The sequence below is a fragment of the Callospermophilus lateralis genome, chromosome 16 (genome assembly GCF_048772815.1).
Source record: "Callospermophilus lateralis isolate mCalLat2 chromosome 16, mCalLat2.hap1, whole genome shotgun sequence".
In the NCBI taxonomy this organism is placed as follows: domain Eukaryota; kingdom Metazoa; phylum Chordata; class Mammalia; order Rodentia; family Sciuridae; genus Callospermophilus; species Callospermophilus lateralis.
The window spans coordinates 12,124,821-12,145,805 of record NC_135320.1 but is presented as its reverse complement, the minus strand read 5'-3'; the positions used below and the strand labels follow the sequence as shown (position 1 = coordinate 12,145,805).

The 20,985-nt window shown below is 38.4% G+C and overlaps 1 protein-coding gene across 1 annotated transcript in view; it reads right to left on the bottom strand.

Annotated features, from left to right (window-relative positions):
- Ube2v2 (ubiquitin conjugating enzyme E2 V2) overlaps nt 1–5,128 on the bottom strand; it is a 34,378-nt gene extending 29,250 nt beyond the window's left edge. The window contains exon 1 of the mRNA XM_076835940.1: nt 5,077–5,128. Within this exon, the coding sequence (XP_076692055.1) occupies nt 5,077–5,092 (16 nt within the window). The 5' untranslated portion in view covers nt 5,093–5,128. The remainder of the gene's footprint in view (nt 1–5,076) is intronic.
- Between the last annotated feature and the right edge of the window lie 15,857 nt (nt 5,129–20,985).

The following is a 20,985-nucleotide window of genomic DNA, read 5'->3' as shown; positions in this document are numbered from 1 at the left end:
ATGAACAAACAAACAGTTAAAGGCAACGGGGCATATCCATACAGTGGGATAGTTTTCAGCCACAAAAATGGATATAAAGTATAGATACATCTACGACATGGATAACCCTTAAAAACATTACACAAATTAGACACAAATAACCACATACAACAATATAATTGCATTTATAGTACAGTATAGAATAGGCATATATACCAAGACAGAAGTACACAGTAGTTGGTAGGGGTTAATAAATGGCTTTAGGGCACACATCAGTGAAACAAAAGGGTTTCTTTTTTTTTTTTTTTTTTTTTTTTTGGTGCTGGGGATGTGCTTGCGAAGTAAGCACTCTACCAACTGAGCTATGTCTCCAGCCCAAGGGTTTCTTTCTGAGAAAATGAAAATGTTCTAAGATAACTATAGCATACCTCTGTGAATATAGCAAAACCCACTAAAATGTGCACTTTAAAGAGACAACTGTACTGTACAAGAGTATCTTAGGAAAGCTTTAAAAAAAAAAAAAAAAAAAGTAACTTCCTGAAACCAAACTCAGTATCCATTACAGCTCCATCTACCAGAATTTTCAGCTTCCTTATGACAGTCACTCAAAGGTGTGGTCAAGGGCCAAAGGAGACTGGCTCTTTTCCATAAGACTCTAAATTTTCATAACTTCAAAATCCCTGGAGAAGATGAGCCGGTTACACAGGAATTACCCAATCTTCCCAGTACCAACATTTTTGGAACCAAGTTCTTCCTATCAATCAAATATATAGTCTTGTCCAGAGGTACTCTATCCGGAAAAGTAGGTAAGAATAAGAACAGAAAGGTAGAAAAAAGAAGAAATGATAACAGAATTAAATGTTTAAAAAGGGGACTAGAAATGTAGCTCAGCAGTACAGCATTTGCCCAACATGCACAAGGCCCCAGGTTTGAGCCCAAGCATCACAAGAGAAAAAGAAAAAGAAAGGAGAATGTGTTAAAAAAAAAAAATTAATATTTTTTAAAGATTTTTTTTTTAAGTTCTAAAGAGCCATTTTAGGGATGTCTTTCCCACTGGAGATTACCTGCATTCATGTATATTCCTTGCTTTACCCCAAAGACATCTCTCTCTTGAGATTGCCCCATTCTTCCTGAACATGTATCTACTTTTCTAAATAAACCTGTCTATGACTTTGACTGGCCTGTGCTGAAATTCTAATCTGTCACATATGCCAAGAATCTCATTGGTCCTGAGTCAAGTTCCCCTAACTCTTCAGATACTCCTCAAATCCTCCTTCAGAGACATTTTTCTCCCATGACATCTCTAAGTAACCAATATAGGGAAATTTTTTTAATATTTATTTTTTAGGTGGACATAATATCTTTGTTTAACATTTATGTGGTGTTGAGGATCGAACCCAGTGCCTTGTGCATGCTAGGCGAGAACTTTACCACTGAGCCACAACCCTAGCCCAGTATAGGGAAATTTTAAGGCATTGATTCCAATGATCCCAAGAGAATGTATCTACCTACCTAAACAAAACCTGGCTATGACTTTTAAAAAATGTTTAAAAATAAATAAGCGTCACTTTAGAAATAATAAATTACAATACTGTAAATATTTTAAATTTAACACATCAGGTTGTGACTCCTACATCTAATACAAAGATGCAGTTCTATTAATTGTTTGTAGCATTACCAGTATATTCCCTTCCTCTACTCCACCCAAAACAACCTGAGAGACAATCATAAATTTATAACAATTCATATGTCATTTGCCTATAAAACCAAATTTGTGCTCACAAATTTATTTAATGTGGAACAATATTTAACCACTAACATTGCTTTGTCTAAAATATTTTATTCTTTGCAATACAACCTTTCACTTGATAAAACAACATGGACTCTTAATTACCTATAATGCCTTTTTAGTCTCTAACTTGTTTTGCCTTTATCGTTAATGGCATTTATCTGTGAAATAACACAACTGGGTTTCCACAAAATAAAAGCAACCAAAGCATACATAAAATATGATATGATGAAACAGCACGTGGTGGCGCATGCCTGTAATCCCAGTGGCTCCAGAAGGATCACAAGTTCAAAGCCAGCCTCTGCAATGGTGAGGTATTTAGCAACTCAGTGAAACTCTATCTCTAAATAAAATACAAATAGGGCTGGGGATGTGGCTCAGTGGTGGAGTGCCTGAGTTCAATCCCCAGTACCAAAAAAAAAAAAAAGAAAGAAAGAAAGAAAGAAAGAAAAGAATACAGTGTGATACAGTAGTATTAAAGAATCTAAAATCAAGCCTCAGCAATTTAGTAAGACCATCTCAAAATAGAAAATAGTAACAATAAAGGGGGAAGGGCTGGGAAGTAGATCAATGATAAAGTGCCCCTATGTTCAATCCCCAGTACCAAAAATATTTTCTTTTTTTTTATAATATTGAACTGGAGAATTTTTTTTAATATTATTTTTTAGTTTTAGGTGGACACAATATCTTTATTTTACATTTATGTGGTGCTGAGGATTGAACCCAGTGTCTCATGCATGGTAGGCGAGCACTCTACCATTGAGCCACAATCCCAGCCCCCCAAAATATTCTTAAGTATGTATATAAAAAATAAACAAATATCCATATACATGTTGTACATATACATATAAAATCATATATACTGCACCTTTTTTTTTTCTTTTTTAGCCTATTAAACAACTATTTTGGGCTGGGGATATAGCTCAGTTGGTAGAGTACTTGCCTCACATACACAAGGCCCTGGGTTCAGTCCCCAGGTCTACAAAAAAACAAACCAAAAAAAAAACATAAATAACTATTTTTATTAAGATATTTTGGCTTAAAGAAAAAAACATATTATCCATCCAGCTCATCTAATTTTAAGTTTCAACATCAAATTTCAGTTTAAATTTCATATAACATTTATTTATATTTACTTGTGTAAACACTGTTTCCCTCTCATGCTACCAAAAAGCAAACAAAAATATAATAGTGTAATTAAAAAATAATTCATTTCAAAACATAGTGTAAAACTTCTTCTTGACTCAATCCCCTCCCAATTTGACAATACCATCAATTATCTAAAGCACAGAAATAGGTAAATAAAACAATATGAAACTAAGCATGGCATTTTGTTGTCGCAGTACTAGGAATCAAACCCAAGGCCTTGCATATGCTAGGAAAACACTCTTCAACTGAGCCATATCCACACTAACAAATTTCAAAGTGAATTTCAATGGTTTATGAAAATTTAACTGCCTAAAGTATATTTTCTTAATTATTCCAAGGTTCCAAATTTCTTATATCTAAAAACAGTGAAACTGTAACAAACAGAATGTTGAAATATAAACAGGATTCTATTGTGCAACAAACACCCTAATAAACTATCAGCAACTTGTTTATAGTGTATATTCAACTTCCTATAAAAACTAAAAGTTGTTAACAAAAAGTATGTGGCCCTAGTATCATCTAATGTCTCCTCTTTTTCAAATTATTTTAACATTCTCTCATGTCTAGTGTTGGGGGGGGAATGAAAACTATCCAATTAAATGCATCATCTTATTATTTAATTTTCAAGTATATTTTTAACTATAGGTACCAAACACAAGTCTGAAAAGGATAAGGCCCCATTCACAAGCAAATGGATATCAACTAGCAAAAACAAAAACTAACACTAAAACTTCACTTTTAGGGCTGGGGTTGTAGCTCAGTGGTAGAGTGCACGCCTCACATGTGGAAAGCAATGGGTTTGATTCCTAGTACCACATAAAAATAAAATTAAAAAAAAAAGGTATTGTATCCATCTACAACTAAAAAAATACATTAAAAGGTGAAAAAAAAAAAAAAAAAAACAATCCTTCACTTTAAAAATAATCTTTCCTGGCCAGTGGGGGGCTTGGGAGGCTGAGAGAGTAGGATTGCATGCTCAAAGCCAGCCTCAGCAGGCACTAAGCAACTCAGTGAGACCCTGTCTCTAAGTAATACAAAATAGGGCTAGGGATGTGGCTCAGTGGGTTAAGTGTTCCTGAGTTCACTACCCAGTACCAAAAAAATAAATAAATAAATATTCCTTCCTTTGCTGGTTAGTACTGACACCAAGAATATTGAAATATTTTTCCAAGGCTAAAATTGCTAGATTTTATCATCAATGACACCTACACATAATAAAGATGATTTAACAGACACAGAACGTACTGAGGTAATACCCTAAAAGTATCAATCACGACACACATTCAAATCCTTTCATTTTAGCACACAGATTTGAAATTTCTTTTTATTATGCAATGATGGCATGAAATATTAAATCACAGTTCTATAATCTAGTTTGGATAAAGAATAGCAAATAGGTCATATGCGCTATCACTTTTAAACAGTAACACCTAACACTTGTAATTAATTATTTTTGAAACAGTCAAATATTTAAAGCCTCCATGTTAACACTTAATTTCAAAGTCTGCATTCCTGAGAAACCAAACATTGTATTCAGTACTAGAGAGAAGTTGCAAAGCTTATCTAAGAAACCACTTGTTCAATTATGTTTCATCTTGGTCTGGTTTTGTTTGCACTGCAGCTTTTCACTGAAATGAAAAATTTAAAAAAGGATAGTATGTATTCAGTCAGGTAAGAAGAATCCTCTCTCCTCCTTCTGAAGAGCCATCGTCCTCTCCTCCACCCACGTCAAGGAGAGTCCTGGAGAACCGGACCTCCCAACTCGACCCAGGATGTCTCTCAACGCCACCCACCTACGGTGACCAAGGTTGACACCCGCCCACCTTGGGCCTTGCCTCCTCTCTTCCCCCAGCGCCTTCCATCATCACCCCGCAGGGCCCTGATTCTGCGCCAGCGCGGGGGCCACCCCGCCACCGGACAAGCGCGCGACCGACGCGCGAGCACGACCCGCCACCCCCGACGGCCGACCCGGGCCCTTGGCATCCGCGCCGGTCCCACCCGATCCCTCCCCAGTCCCAGGCTTCGTTCCAGGGGAGCGCAGAGTTCAAGAGAGCGCACTCCGGCTTCTCCTACACGGACAGCAACCCGCCGCCAGGAGCGGGCGAAGGGGAAGAGCCGGGTCAGAGCGGGAAAGCAGGCAGCCCGGCCCAGGAACCGACCTGTGGAGACCGCCATCTTCTCCTGCAGCCCGACGCAGCCGCCCGCACGCACGGGACGTGATTCGTCACTTCCGGGAGCACGCCGCCGGGTCCACGTCACCATGGGCTCCACCCCCGGCGGCGGGCGCTGCTGGGCCCCAGCGATGGCTGTGCCCGGGGGCGATGGGGACTCGCCCTGGTGACTACAGTTACCTCAAAACACTAGGGGAGGGCTGGCAGAGAAAGTTGAGTCAGTCTCCATAAAATAGAAAAAAGAAAACGTGTTAAAAGGCGTGTGCAGAGCTGGGGTTGTGGCTCAGGCAGAGCGCTCGCCTGGCACACGTGACGCCCTGGGTTCGAGCCTCAGCACCGCATAAAAATAAAATAAAGATATTGTGTCCACCTGTAACTAAAATACAAATATTAAAAAAAAAAAAAAAGGCGTGTGCAGGAGGGCAGCAGTCTGCGATGTGATAGCCAAGAGCCAGGTGCAGAAGGCATCTAAAGAAATGTGCAGCAAGGGAGAACACAGATTCTCCATCCTCTAGAACCTTGAAAAAAGAGGGGGGACCCTCAATAATGTTTCATATTCATTAATTATCGAAGTGCTATTTGAACAAAGTTGAATTTGGACATGTTATTAAAATAAAAATTACACAAAATATGTGCATCAACAATTGAAAAATTGAATTGGACAGTAAATTTGAAGAACCCCTAAGAAACCTGTTGGGTGCAGAGCAGGCTGAATTGTGTTGTCTGCAGGGCTGGCTGAACAGATGTTGGCTGCAAGATAGCCCAGCACTCAAACCCCCCTCTATCTGGTCCTTTATCACCTGTTTGCCTCAAGTCTGCACATTCAACCCTGCTCAAGGGTGAACACTTAACCCTGCCTTGGGCCAACAAGGGAGCTTGCAGACCCAGAGGCCCCATTAGATTTGGGCTATAAAAACTCCCTCCTGCCAGGCCCCTCTCTCTCTTGCTCTCTCTCTCTCTTGCTCCCTCTCTCTTGCTATCGCTCTTGCTTTCTCTGTCTCTCTCCTAGGTGCGCTTTCTCTCCCTCTCTCTCTCTCTCCCTCCCTCTCTCTCTCTCTCTCTCTCTCTCTCTCTCTCTCTCTCTCTTTCTTTTCTCTTTGCAATAAAGATCTTTTTGGTTGCTCCGAGTGTTGTGGTCACTTTCCTTTCAAAACCAATTTATTGTATTTAGTTGTATACACAATAGTGAAAATTATTTAAATGTATGACTAACCCTAAAAACATCTTTCAAGAGGAATAAACTAAAATTTCTAAGCAATCATTATGTCCTTCAGAAAGCAAAGATGGCCAGTGAGGAGGTTGGGGCAGAGCCAGAACAAAGGAGCATGGTGAGGGTCTTCTGATGATGTCAACTTCCTGGATGAGGAAAGTGCTCAAGGACACAAGCAAAGGACCCAATCAGACAGACCCTTCTGTACTCCTGCTACTAAGTGGGGATCCAATATAAAAACTAAAACAGATATATGGACAGAAGGGGCACCAATCAATAATGTTGAGGACAGAGAGGACAGGGGAGGAGATGAGAGAAGGAGAAAATTCAGAGACAGTAAAAAGAATGGACCAAAACTCCCCCACTGGGTTCCCAGCTCTGGGGCTTCTTCTCTTCAGAGAAGTCTGTCTCTGTCACTTTTGCAATAATTGCTTCTTGCTTGCTGTCTCTGTGTTCTATTCTTCAAGTCTTTGCTGAAGGGAGACAAGGAACCCAGGACTCCTAGAGAGTAACACTACCAATAGTTTGCAACAAATCTGGGAATCTAATGCAATTTTTTGTTTGTTTGGGGGGTTTCGTTTTTGGGTATTGGAGAATGAACCCAGGGGTGCTTTACCACTAAGGTACTCCCGAGGCGTTTTTATTTTGATACAGGGTGTTGCTAAGTTGCTTAGGGCCTGGCAAATTACTGAAGGCTGCCTTTGAATTTGCAGTTCTCCTCCCTCTGCCTCTGGAGTCTCTGAAAGTACAGACTCTAATGCAGTTTTGAACCCAAAGTCAATGCTTTTTTCATTCCTAGTTTCCATTACTTTGTTGGTCATGATACTTGTTGATATTAGTGTTGCTATTATATATATATATATATATATATATATATATATATATATATATATATAGCCTGAATTTATTTACTTTGTTTGTTTGTTAGTATGGGGATTTTTAGTTCTTTCCATTCTGTCTGTTGTTTGTTTGTTTGCACCAGGGATTGAACCCAAAGTTGCTTCAGCACTAAGCTACATCCCCAGCCCTTTTTTTTATTTTTTATTTTGAGACAGGGTCTTGCCAAGTTGCTTAGGGCCTCACTAAATTGCTGAGGCTGGCTTTGAACTTGTTCTCCTGCTTCAGCCTCCAAGCCACTGGGATTACAGGCTTGGGCCACCACACCTAGCAAAATTGGATTTGTTGTTGATGATGATTTGTTTCTTTTTACTGACTAGTTTCTGTTAAACAGAGAAAGGCAGACGAGCTGCTATATCAATTCAGAGTTCTGTTTTTAGAAGTTTGGGTTCTGTCCCCAGCACTCTCTTACTTCCTCTGAGGAGGGACAGCTGCCTTGTTGAGAGCTTTCATGTGGAGAAGTACTCATGGCAAAGAAGTGAGGGCAGCCTCTAGCCAACAACTGGCAAAGAATGAGGCCCTCAATTCAACAGCCCAAGAGGAACTGAATCCCTTCAACTTCCATGGGAGTGTGATTAAAAGCAGATTCTCCCTCGGTTTAGCCTTCAGATGAAACCACAGCCCTGGCCAACTCCTCCTTTGGCACTTTGCCAGAGACCATGGGACAGAGGAACCAAGATAAGGTACACTCAGATTCCTGACCCACAAAAAATGAGATGTTTGCTTTTTGTTTGGGCAGGGGGGGGGTTCTTAGATTGCTAAGTTTGAGGATGATTTGCTAAGCAGCATTGTTACTGTATATTCATTAATCATATGAACATTGCATAACAATCATCATACATTTTTCACAAATGTCTGGCCCAATTATACTTGGCTACAGGAGACCTGTGTTGACATAAGTTTTCCATCTTATTAAGATAGACTGTTTAAATATGCTCATCCCAAAAGAATCAAAAGTAATAATTAGCCCCGTGCAGTGGCACATACCTGTAATCCCCTCAACTCTGGAGGCTGAGGCAGGAGGATCACTGAGTTCAAATCAGCCTCAGCAAAAGCAAGGCAATAATCAACTGAGTGAGACCCTGTCTCTAAATAAAATATAAAATAGGGCTGGGGATGTGGCTCAGAGGTTGAGTTCTCTTGAGTTCAATCCCTGGTACACCCCCTCCCCCCCAAAAAAAAAGCAATAATTAGCAAACATTGATTCTCCTTTAAAATGTGAAACATTTTCTCAGGAAATGTCTCAATCTTAATGACAAAATACATAAATATATTTCCTCTTATATTGCAAGGTAAACTTGTGAAGCCAGTACTCCTATCATGTTTCTACCCATCTTTCTTTGAAGAATAAATTACAAAAAAAAAAAAGAGAGAGAGAGAGAGAGAGAGAGAGAGAGAGAGAGAAAGTTAGATTTTGTGTAACTTGAAAAACAAAGTGCATAATTTTGGCTTTTACTCAATGGTATATGAGGAAAAAAGCAACAAATTTAGTAACAACCAGAAACAAGTACAAGTGAATAATTCCTTCAGATTACATCAGAGACAACCACGAAACAAAAACAACCAGAAAATAAAAGTGAACAAAAGAAGAAAATCACAAAAATCAAATAGGTTCTTGCTAGGCATGTAATATATTGGTAGAACACATGCAGAGCATGCATAAAGCCCTTCATTCAATCCCAGCAGTAAAAATAAAATATTAAAATAGTCTAAAATCTCCCATTATTCTGTTGAGATTAGAAAATCACTACATAATGTTTGCTAATTTAAAGGTCTGGCAAATGTATTGGAATGACTATTGTTTGGGGCTCAGCGCTTAACATGTGTGAGGTTCTGGGTTAATTCCCTTCACCTCCCCAAAAATGAGTTGACTAATAAAACTTTGTTCAGTATGGAATTTAAGTGGCAGAAAAGAGCAAATCAAAAAACACCTGGAGGGTCAAACAAACCAAACAACATCTGTGGAGGCAAATCCTGGTGCACAGGAGAATCAGCAAGAGGCGAGGGCAGCTTGAATAACACAAGAACATAGGAGAGACCTTGAAGCCAAGGTGAACAACAGTCACTCCCTGTAGTTCTCCACCTCTGCTCACTCATCCATCTCATCAGTGCATACTGAAGAAGATGGGTTTGGAACCAGAGATCCAAGTCCATCCACTGTGCACCCTATGACCTGGAGGAAGGCATTTAATCTCTATTAATTTGAATCTCCTCACCAAAAAACAAAATAGGAATAATTTTAAGGTTTATACTTAGCACATCTAATACAGTGTCTGGGCCATCAAATGTGTACAACAGGGCTGGGGTTATAGGTCAGTGGTACAGCACTTGCCTAGCACACATAAGGCACTAGGTTTGAGCCTTAGCACCACAGAAATAAAATAAAGGTAGTGTGTTCATCGACAACTAAAACAAAATATTTTTTTAATGTGAACAAAAAATGGTTGCGATTATTACAAAGATTAGATCCCAAGAGAAAATGGTTCTTTCAACTAACAGGCAAAGAAGTTTTAGAGGAATTGTGTGTTTTCTTCTTGACTCTCTAGCTGCTCAAAAACTTAAATCCAAATATGTAGCACATCACTAGTAAATATTTAATATGTATTAAATATACATCTCATATATATTCTTAATGTATATACTGAGTTCACTGCCTCAATTCACCTTACTTTCCCATTTCTCCTTCATATTTTACACTTATTTGCTTCCTTATCATGGTACTTACCATATCTCTATAAGCATCTCCAAAACTTCTTCCTTTCTTTTTTAACATTTATTTTTCGACTGTAGTTGGACACAATAACTTTTATTTTATTTATTTATTTTTATGTGGTGCTGGGGATCGAACCTAGGGTCTCACATGTGCTAGGCAAGCACTCTACCACTGATCCACAACCCCAGCGCCCCAAACTTCTTCCTTTTTATTTTTAGAAAGAATAGCATTAATTATGATGAATAAACTATTTTATTACTGAATAATTGAGAATTACTTAGCACACACCATTTCCTAATTCCCTTCCAAGAAAAAGTGTCCAATTATATGCTACTAGTGGAAGACACCTTGCTTCTCAGCTTAGGGTGATTAGCAGCCTAAGCTGCTCATGACATTTTGAAGGCAGTCACGTTCCTTAACTCATCTGATCCTGCCATCCTTCCAGTTGCCAAAACAAATATTCCTCTTCTTCCCATGAAGTTCCTGCCTCCCTTGCTGCCATCAGTGTCTGTAATAGATACACTTCAAAGTGTGCTATGACTCCTGCCTTCTGGAGTTGATGACTCTATGCTACATACTATCATAATGCCTGTTCTACATGGAAACTCTTTCCTTTGCTGGATCTGATGAAGCAAACTGCCATGTTGCAAGCTTCACTTTGGAAGCCTCATCCTTTCTTCTCCTTCTCCTCCTCTCCTTTCTTCTTCTCCTTCTCTCCTTTCTTGTCCTCCTCCCCCTCTCCCACCTTATATTATATATAGCCATATAAATTTATATTCCCATCCATATGTGCAAGGGTTCCCATTTCTTCACAACCTACCAGCACTTATTTATCATATTTCATCCTTTTGATAATAGGTATTTGAACAGATGAGAGATAATAGAATTGTTTTTTTTCTTTTTTTAACATTTATTTTTTAGTTATAGATTGATACAATATCTTTATTTTACTTTTATGTGGTGCTGAGGATTGAACCCAGTGCCTCATGCATGCTAGGTGAGCGCTCTACCACTGAGCCACAACCCCAGGCTGATAATAAAATTGTTTTTCTAATTTGCATTTCTCTGATGATTAGTGATGCTAACTTTTTTTTTTTTTTTTCATATACTTGTTGGTGGTTATATGTATACCTTCTTTTGAGAAATGTCAATTCAGGACCATTGCCCTTTGTGTGCGTGTGTGCGTGTGTGTGTGTTTGCATATGTGTATGTGTGATCACACCCAGAACCTTGCCGGTGCTAAGTACACACTCCACCACTGAGTTAGATTCCCCAGCCAGATGTTGCCCATTGTTTTCATCTGGTTTTCTTTGGCTATTGAATTCCTTACATATTTTGGATATTAGACCTTAAATATTTTGGATATAAGACCTTACATACTTTGGATATTAGACCTTACATATTTTGGATATTAGACCTTACATATTTTGGATATTAGACCTTACATATTTTGGACATTAGACCTTAATTACGCATATGATTTGCAGCCATCTTCTTCCATTATGTAGGTAGTGTCTTCTAGAGGACCAATTTTTTAGTGGGCTGCATGTTACCACCCTTTCCTAGTGTTTTAAGGATATCTAGGATTTGTACTAATCAGGTTCGGTAAGACACACTGACATGGAAAGGACCATCATGAAGGAAAAATTATGTTCACAGAAGTAGGAGGCATTGGCAGGCCATGCAGGGCCACATGGGGGTGCTCCAGCATCAATCAAGAGGCAGAGGGAGTGAGGAGGAAATGTAGGAAGAAATAGGCAAGGCCTTGTTTGGGATTCGTTTGTTTGAATAATTTCAGGGGACTCCTGGGCATAGGGACTAACCCTAATATGCCTGATGTCTGACCCTAGGGTGATTAGGGGAAGGGAATAGTAGCCAGGAATTTTGATATAGAGAGTTTGATAAAGGAGGTGATGGGGTATTACTCTGGACTGATTGATTTGCATTTGAAAGACAAAGTCCCAGGAGAATTGTTCACTATCTCTAAGAATTAGCTCACCCTGGGAGGGGGTCATCCTTCCAGAGGAAAAAGGCTGCAAGATTTCATAGCTCATAGCATCAGAATATACAAAGTAAAAGACCAGATCTTCCTCTTCTTCACTGGCCATTCTTTCTGGGTCTCCTTTTCTGCTTCTTCCTCTTACTTGTGAATTCATAGTATTAAGTGCTAGGTCTCCTTTTTTTTTTTTTTTTAACTTATGGATGGACACAATACCTTTATTTTATGTGGTGCTGAGGATTGAACCCAGTGCCTTACATGTGAGAGGCAAGCATTTCACCACTGAGCTACAACCCAGCCCCTAGGTCTCCATTCTTGACTGTTTTGATTCTCCTCTCTATACTTACTGGAAGATCACAGCCAGGCTTACAACATGAAGTTTCATCTAAATGTATTCATTCTCAATTTTTTATCTCAAGCCTGAACCTGTTCCTTTAAACTCTACACTCTAATTAAGCTAACTCAGATTAGCATCTCAAATGCAATAGTTAATTGGACACCTCATTTTTTTTTTTCTTTTGTGTACTGGGTTTGAACCCATAGGTGCTCTAACACTGAGCGCCAAACCCTTCACACTTTTTTTTTTTTTTTAAGGCAGGATCTTGAAGTTGCTCAGGCTGACTTCAAACCTGCAATCTCCTGCCTTAATCTCAGATTAAAGGCATGCACCACTGTGCCTGGTGTAGACATCTCAAATTTAACTGAACTCTTGTCCCCACCAGAGTTCTACCTTAAAGGTTATTTTCCCACCTCAGGTAAATGATAAATTCATCTTGCTGAAGCCAAAATCCTTCAAGTCATCCTTGATTTCCCTTTTGCCCATACCACGCACGCATGTAGGTCATCCAGACGTTTTGGTGGATTTGCCTTCCAAATATTCCTAATAGTTTATCATTGTTCATAATGTCCACTTTGCCTACGCTTGTGTAACTTTCCATCATATCTCATCTAGGGTATTGCAAGAGTCTCCTTGCTGCTGCTCTCCCCCTGCACCCCCCCCCCCAAATACCTTGTTCTTGCTCTAAAGAGGTTTGGGATTAGTTTATTTGAATAATTACACATATGGTTTGCTTTTTTTTTGTTGTTGTTGTTTGTTTGTTTTGTTTTTTTGGCAGTGCTGGGGATTGAACCCAGGGCCTTATGCATGCAAGGCAAGCACTTTATGAACTGAGCTATATCCCCAGCCCCCAAAGTGATCTCTTTAAAATATAAATCAGCTGAGCATGGTGGCTCATGCCTGTTATCCCAGTGGCTTAGGAGCCTAAAACAAGAGAGCTGCAAGTTCAAAGCCACCCTCAGCAACTTAGCAAGGCCCTAAGCAACCCTGTCTCAAAATTTAAAATAAAAAGGGTTAGGGATGCAGTTCAGTGGTTAATTGCCCTTGGGTTAAATCTTCAGTACCAAAAACAAAGAAAAAAAAATAAATCAGATTATGAAAACTCCTCTACTCAGAATCTCCAGTGGCTTCCAAAATAATTGGAGATGAAATAACGCACTTCTAAATGTTTTTGGGGTTAAAAAAAAATTAAGATAAATTAACAATTTCTTTGAACTGTTTGAAATGAGAATTAAAAAAGACAATGTATCAAAATTTGTGGGATTCAGTGAAAGTATTGCTTAGGAAAAAATTTCATAACATTGAATGCACATATTGGAAAAGAAGAAAAATCTAAAATATTTAATTTAAACTTCCACCTGAGAAACTAGAAAAAGAGAAAATTAAGTTCACAGAAGAAAAAAAGAAAATATCAGGAGTAGAAATTAATTAAATCAAAAACAGGAGATCAATAAATTAAATTAATAAAACTTTGCTTTGTTGTTGTTTTGTTTGCTTGTGGTTTTTTTTTTTGTTTGTTTGTTTTTGTTTTCAGTACTGAAGATTAAACTCTGTGGCACTCAACTTCTGACCATATCCCTTTTATTTTTGTTTTAAGATGGGACCTTTCTAAGTTACCCAGTCTTGATGTAAACTTGTAATTCCCCTGCCTCAGTCTCCCAAGTCACTAGGATTACGGGCATGCATCACCATGTTCAGCAAGAATGGGTTTTTAAAAAATATCTATTATAAACTTACAAATCTTGTCATATGTGGTGGCACATGCCTGTAATCCTCAAAGCTCAGGAGCCTGAGGCAGGAGGACTGTGAATTCAAAGCCAGCAAACTCAGCAACAGCAAGGCACTAAGCAACTCAGTGAAACCCTGTCTCTAAATAAAATTTTAAAAAGGGCTGGGGATGGAGCTCCATGGTTGAGTGCCCCTGGGTTTAATCCATGATACCCACTCCCACGGCCACCAAAAAAATTTATAAACCTTAAGACAGGCTAAGAAAAAGAGATGACACAAATGACCAATATCAGAAAAGAAAGAGGAGGTATTAAAAGTATAATAAAAGAGTACTGTGCTTAATTCGATGCCCACAAATTTAATAACCTAGATGAAATGGACCAATTTCTTGAAAGATACAATATGCCAAAACCCACACAAGAAGAAATAAACAATCTGAATAGGTTTAAATCATTAAAGAAATTAAATCAATATTTAAAACTTTCTATAAAAGAAAGCACTAAGCTTACATGGGTTAACTGCTGAATTTTACCACCACCACCACCACCCCACCGCCAAGTTTTTTGTTTTGTTTTGTTTTGTTTTGTTTTTTGGTAGTTGAGGGCACATTACCATTCAGCTAAATCCCCAGCCCTTTTCAAATTTTTTAGCTTAAGACAAGGTCTTGCTGAGTTGCCAAGGCAGGCCTAAAACTTGCAATCCTCCTGTCTCAGTCTCCCTAAGAGCTGAGATTATAGGTGTATGCCACCATGCCTGGCTTCTACCAAACTTGTAAGAAAGAAGTTATACTAACTTTCTACAATTTCTTTCAGAAGATTGAAGCAAAAATAATATTTCTTAACTCATTTTATAAGGTTATCATTACCCTAACAGCAAAATCAGACACAAAGACATGACAAGAGAAGAAAATTATGAACCAATGTCTCACATAAAAACAGATGCAAAAATCATCAACAAAATATTAGTGAGTCAAACCCAGTGATACATAAAAAGAAAAATGCATTGTATCCCAGTGGAAATCATACCAGGAATGCCAGCCTGGTTCAATATTCAAAAATCAATTAAATGAAATAAAGTTACTGTGTACAACTACAACTAAAAAATAAATATTTTTTTAAAAAATCAATTAAATGCTAGGCATAGTGCACAAACCTATAATCCTAGCTACTTAGGAGACTGAGTCAGGAGTATTGCAAGCTTAAGACCAGCCTCAGCAATTTAGCAAGGCCCTAAGCAACTTAGCAAGACCCTGTCTCAAAATAAAAACTAAAAAGGGCTAGGGATGCAGATCATGGTTAAGTGCCCCTGGGTTTAAGTACCAAAGAAAACAATGGGGACAGGGGTAGGGACTGCAGGCTGGGGATATAGCTCATTGGTAGAGTGCTCCTGAGCTCTATCCCCAGTACTACATACAAACAAAAATCAATTAATCAATGACTTTTCTGTATACCTGTAATGATCATTAATACTATTTACTTAATTTACTTTAGTATCTCAAAAAATGAAATACCTAAATATAAATTCTAGCAAAATCTATGTACTAAATATATGAGAAGAATTATAATAGAAAGAAATCAAAGGAGAGTGAAATAAACATTCCATGTTCATGGATAGAAAGACTCAATATTGTCAAGATGTCAAATCTTCCTATCTTGATCTATAGATTCAGTGAAATCCAATCAAAATCTCAGAAAGTTATTTTTTGGGGGGTGTGGGGTACCGAGGTTTAAATTCAGGGGCATTCAACCACAGAGCCACACCCCCAGCCCTATTTCATATTTTATTTAGAGGCAGGATCTCACTGAGTTGCTTAGTTCCTGGCTTTTGCTGAGGCTAGCTTTGAACTCGCAATCCTCCTGCCTCCCCCTCCTGAGCCACTGGGATTACAGGTGTGCACCACTGTGCCCAGCCATAAAGTTATTTTGTAGATACCAACAAGCTCATCCTAAAGTTTACATGGAGAAGCAAATGACCCAAATTAGCCAAGATCAGACTGGAGGAGAAGAGCAAAATTGGAAGACTGACACTACCCAATTTCAACATTTACTTTAAGTGTACAATAATCAAGATATTGTGGCACTGATGAAAGAGTAAACAAATAAACCTATAGAACAGAATACAGAGCTTAGAATAGACACACATAAACAGAATCAACTAAACTTTGACCAAAGGAAGGAGAAAGAAAAAGAAAGGAAGGAAGGAAGAAAGGAAGGGAGGGAGGAAGGGAGGAAGGAAGAGAGAATCTAGAAACATGTTTTAGTTCCTCAGACCTGAATGTAAAATGCAAAACTATAAAACTTCTAGAGGGCTGGGGATATAGCCCAGTTGGTAAAGTGCTTGCCTCACATGCATAAGGCCCTGGGTTCAATCCCCAGCACCACAAAAAATAAATAAATAAATAAAAAGAATAGAGGGTACAAAAACATCTGAAAAATCTACAATCTTCTTATTATCGCTGTGGGTAAAAACATTACTGCATGACCAATGTAATTCTGCAACCTGTACACTCAGAAAAATGAGAAATTATATCCCATCTGATTCAAATGTATGATATGTCAAGATCATTGTACTGTCATGTGTAACGCATTAAAACAAATTAAAAAATAAAATAAAAAACCAAATCAAAACAAAACTGAAAATAAAATAAAATAACTTCTAGAGATAATATAGCAAGAAATCTACATGATGTGGTTTTGGTGATGACTTTTTAGATATGCCACTAAAGGCATGATCCATGAAGAAAAAAGTGATAAATTGAACTAAATTAAAATAAAAATATTTCTGTTCTGAGAAAGGCATTATCAAGAGAATGAAAAGATAAACCATAGCCTTAAAGAAAATATTTCCAAAAGAAGGCATATCTGGTAAAACACCATTAATCCAGTTCTTTTTTTAATTCTAAAAGCTCAACAATAAGAAAACGGACAACTTAATTTAAAAATGGACCAAAGAACATGGACTTCATCAGGGGATATACAAATGATAAATAGGTATATGTAAAGATGCCCCAGAGTACATATCTTCAGGGAAATGCAAATTGAAACGACAATGAAATACAACTACACACCTATTAGAATGACCAAAATCCAGAACACTAACATCAAAAGCCGATGAATAGGGCTGGGATTGTGTCTCAGAGGTGGAGCGCTTGCCTAGTATGCATAAGGCACTGGGCTCCATCCTCAGCACCACATCAAAAAATAAACGTATTGTGTCAACTTACAACTAAAAAAATAAAAAATAAAATAAATGTTAAAAAATGCCAATGACATATATGCTTTTACTTACATGTGTAAATATTATCCTTGTTTTGTTTATGATTTGTATATAGTGTCATGATTGTTTACTCTGTTCATGTAATTATTCATTTAATTTATCAAAATTTGTTTAAATAAATATATGCAGGCATATGTATTTATAATGGGAATTTAACTCAGGGGTACTATAATACTGAACTACATCTCCAGCACATTTTGACTTTATTTTTAAACAGATTCTTGCCAAGTGGCTGGAGCTGAATTTGCATTTCCCTGCTTCAAACTTCCATGTAGCTAGAATTACTAGCAAATTCACCATCTCTATGTAGATAAATCTGTTCTTTTGTCTAGGAGTAAGACTTTAGCACTTAAATATAATGATTTTCACAATTTTGTTTATTTTATTTTATTTTTTAAAAATTTTTTTATTAGTTGCTCAAGACAATACAATGATCTTGACATATCATACATTTGATTCAAATAGAGTATTTGTTTATTTTATATATTTTCAAATTTTAGTTGTCATCAAAACTATTAACTTACTTAAATTTACTGTCTTTATATTTTAAATGTACTGCTTAGGAGTGTTGATTCAAATTGTTTTGTAACATATTTCTATAAAGTTTGTATTAAATAAAAGTAAATTTTTTTTTCCCCACCAAAAAAAAAAAAAAAAATGCCAATGAATATGTGAAGCAATAAGAACTCTCATGCAGTGCTGGTAGAAATACAAAATGACAGTCATTTTGGAAGATAATTTGTCATTTTCTGACAAAACCAAATATACTCTTACCAAATGATCCAGTATCTCATTTCTTGATATTTATGCAAATAAATTGGACAATTGCATTCACACAAAAACTTACAAAGGGCTAACTATGTGACTTTATTCATAATTGCCAAAACTTGGAAGCAACTAAGTTGTCCTTCAGTAGGTACATGGATAGGACTGTGGCATGTCCAAACAATGGAGTACTATCCAGTGAAAAAGATATGAGCTAGCAAGCCATGAAAAAGACTTTAAGGAAACTTAAAAATGCATACTGATGAGTGAAAGGAGCCAATCTGAAAAGGCTGCTGCTATGGTTTGGATCTTGAACGTCCATGAGTTGAGGATTTGGTCCCCAGCCTATGGAAGTATTGGGAAGTGGTAGAACCTTTCAGAGAGAGTCTAATGGGAGGAAGTTAGGTTGTTGGGAGGGCACGCTCTTGAAGGGGGTATTGAGGCCCTAACCTCTTCCTCTCCCTTCTTTGCTTTCCAGCTGCTGTAATGTGATCATGTACTCTACCGTGCACTCCTGCCATGATGTACTACCTCATCTCAGGCCCCAAATCAATAAGAGAGAACTGACCATGGACCAAAAACTCCAAAACTGTGAGCCAAAATAAAATTTTCCTCCTTATAAGTTTATTATCTCAAGCAATTTGTTACTATATGATTCTAACTTCATGATATCCTGGAACAAGATATAACTGTGGAGACAGTAAAAAGATCAATGGTTGCCAGGGACTGAGGAGAGGGAGGCATGAAGATTAAGAACACAGAGAATTTGTAAGGCAGTAAAAATAGAGAAAAAAAAATGAAAGAGGAAGAGAGAAAGAAAGAAGCTACTCTGTATAATACTTGTTTTAGTCCACGGTGTTGCTATAAAGAGAATACCACACACTAGGAAATTTATAAACAACCAGAAGCCAATTTTCTTACAGTTGTGAAGGCTGGGAAGGCCAAGTTCAATGCACAGGCTCTGGTGTCTAGTGAAGTCCTTTTTACTCACATTATAGAAGATGGAAGGGAGTGAGAGAGCAAACACTGTGTCCTCACATAGGGGAGAGGATGAGTAAACCAAATTCAAACCAGTTTTGTGGGCTGGAGATATAGCTCAGTTCGTAGAGTGCTTGCCTCATATGCACAAGGCCTGGGGTTTGATCCTTAGCACCCTCCTCAAAAAAAAAAAAAAAAAAAAAAAAAAGCAGTTTTATAACCACACTAACCTATTCATGGAGGTGGAACCCTCATAATCTAAACACCTCCCAAAAGTTCCCACCTCTCAACACCACTACACTGAGAACCGCATTCCAACCCTTGAATTTTGAGAGACATTCACATTCTGCTCCTGGCCACCAATATTCATGCCCTTCTTATATGCTAAATAATACATTCATTCTACCTGATAGTTCCAACAGTCTTAACTTGTTCCAGAATCAACTTTAAAGTCCAGAGTCTCTTCTAAATCAGACAAGGATTAGGCTAAAGGTCTAATTCCTCCTGAGGCAAATTCTCCTTTTTGTGAAATTAAATGCTTCCAAAATACAACGGTGTGACAGGCAGAGGATAGACATTCCCATTTCAAAAGGGAGAAATAGGCAAGAAGAAAGAAGCAAAGTTCTTGTAAGTCCGTAACCCAACACTACAAACAATATTAAATCTTAGGCTTGAAAGTAATCTTTAACTCTCTATTTCCTGGACATAACAAGGTTGTATTGGCTGAAAGCTCTGTCCTTGTCCCCAATGCCCATCTAACAACGAGAATACAGTCTTGAGGAAAAGGAAAAAGAAGGTTTATTGCATTGCTAGCGAAGGAGAAACACAGGGGACTCCCATCCCGAAGGCTGTGATTCTGTCCATCAGCAGGAACAGGAGGTTTTTAAAGAGGGTGACTCAGAGGCTACCTTCCATGTGTTCTCTATTGGAGTTGTAATCCACTTGCTAATTTAAGAGAGAGTCATTTCTGAGATCTTCTGGTACCTTCTCCAAAGTCTTGATTACTTTGTTCTTATGGTGGGTGGGTACACAAGAATAGATAAATCTGCCTAAAATGGGGAAGGAAGGTAATATAGTTTCCCCTGAGATCAACGGTGGGCAGGGGGGCAGGGGTTGTTAGGGAGGAACAAGGAGAGAGGAAGAGAAAGAGACATGTCCATTTAAAAAGTAACTTGCAGTGCCAGAGCAGCAAGGGTTTTATTCAAAGCTTTATGCTTAGTGGACCACTGTTACAGTTAGGCCCCCAAGGCCTCGAACAATCTTGCCCATATGTATTTGCTGAGCATAGCCTGCACTTTGACATATCAAAGTTCCTTGCCTGCAGCTTTCCCAGGCTGGCGCTGTACACTGACAGCTCTATAGTTCCGGGGATCCTCTGGCTCTGCCCCATTGCTCCACTAAGGATTGCCCTCGTGGGATCTTTCTAAAATGAACTCATTCTCACAACAATGCTAGGCACTGCTCTCTGTGGTGATTCTGTCCCTACTGCAAGTCTCTGGGCCTTGAGACTGAAATCTAGGTGGATGGAGAGCTGTGTCCACAGCTCTTACACTCTATTCACTTGTAAAATCAGCATCACGTGAACCCTGTCAAGGATCACAGCTTGTGCCCTCCAGAGCAGCGGTCCCCACTGTACCTCAATCTGCTTGAGCCACAGGTAGGGTGGCTAAGGAGCACGGTACTACAATGCGAAGGGCAGAGACTCAAGATGGCTGTGGGCAGTGGACTTCAAAGAACACCCTGTGGTGGTGCATACCTACAACCCCAGTGACTCAGGATGGCTGAGACTGGAGGATCACAAAGTTCAAGGCCAGCCTGGGCAATTTAGTGAGACCCTGTCTCATAAAAAAAATAAAATAAAAAGGGCTGGATATAAAAAATAAAAGGGGTGTATAATAAAAATTTTTAAAAAATGATCTAGCTTAATGGTAAAGCACCCCTTGGTTCAATCCCCAATACAAAAATCAAAATAGAACAAAGAACCCACTGGCATC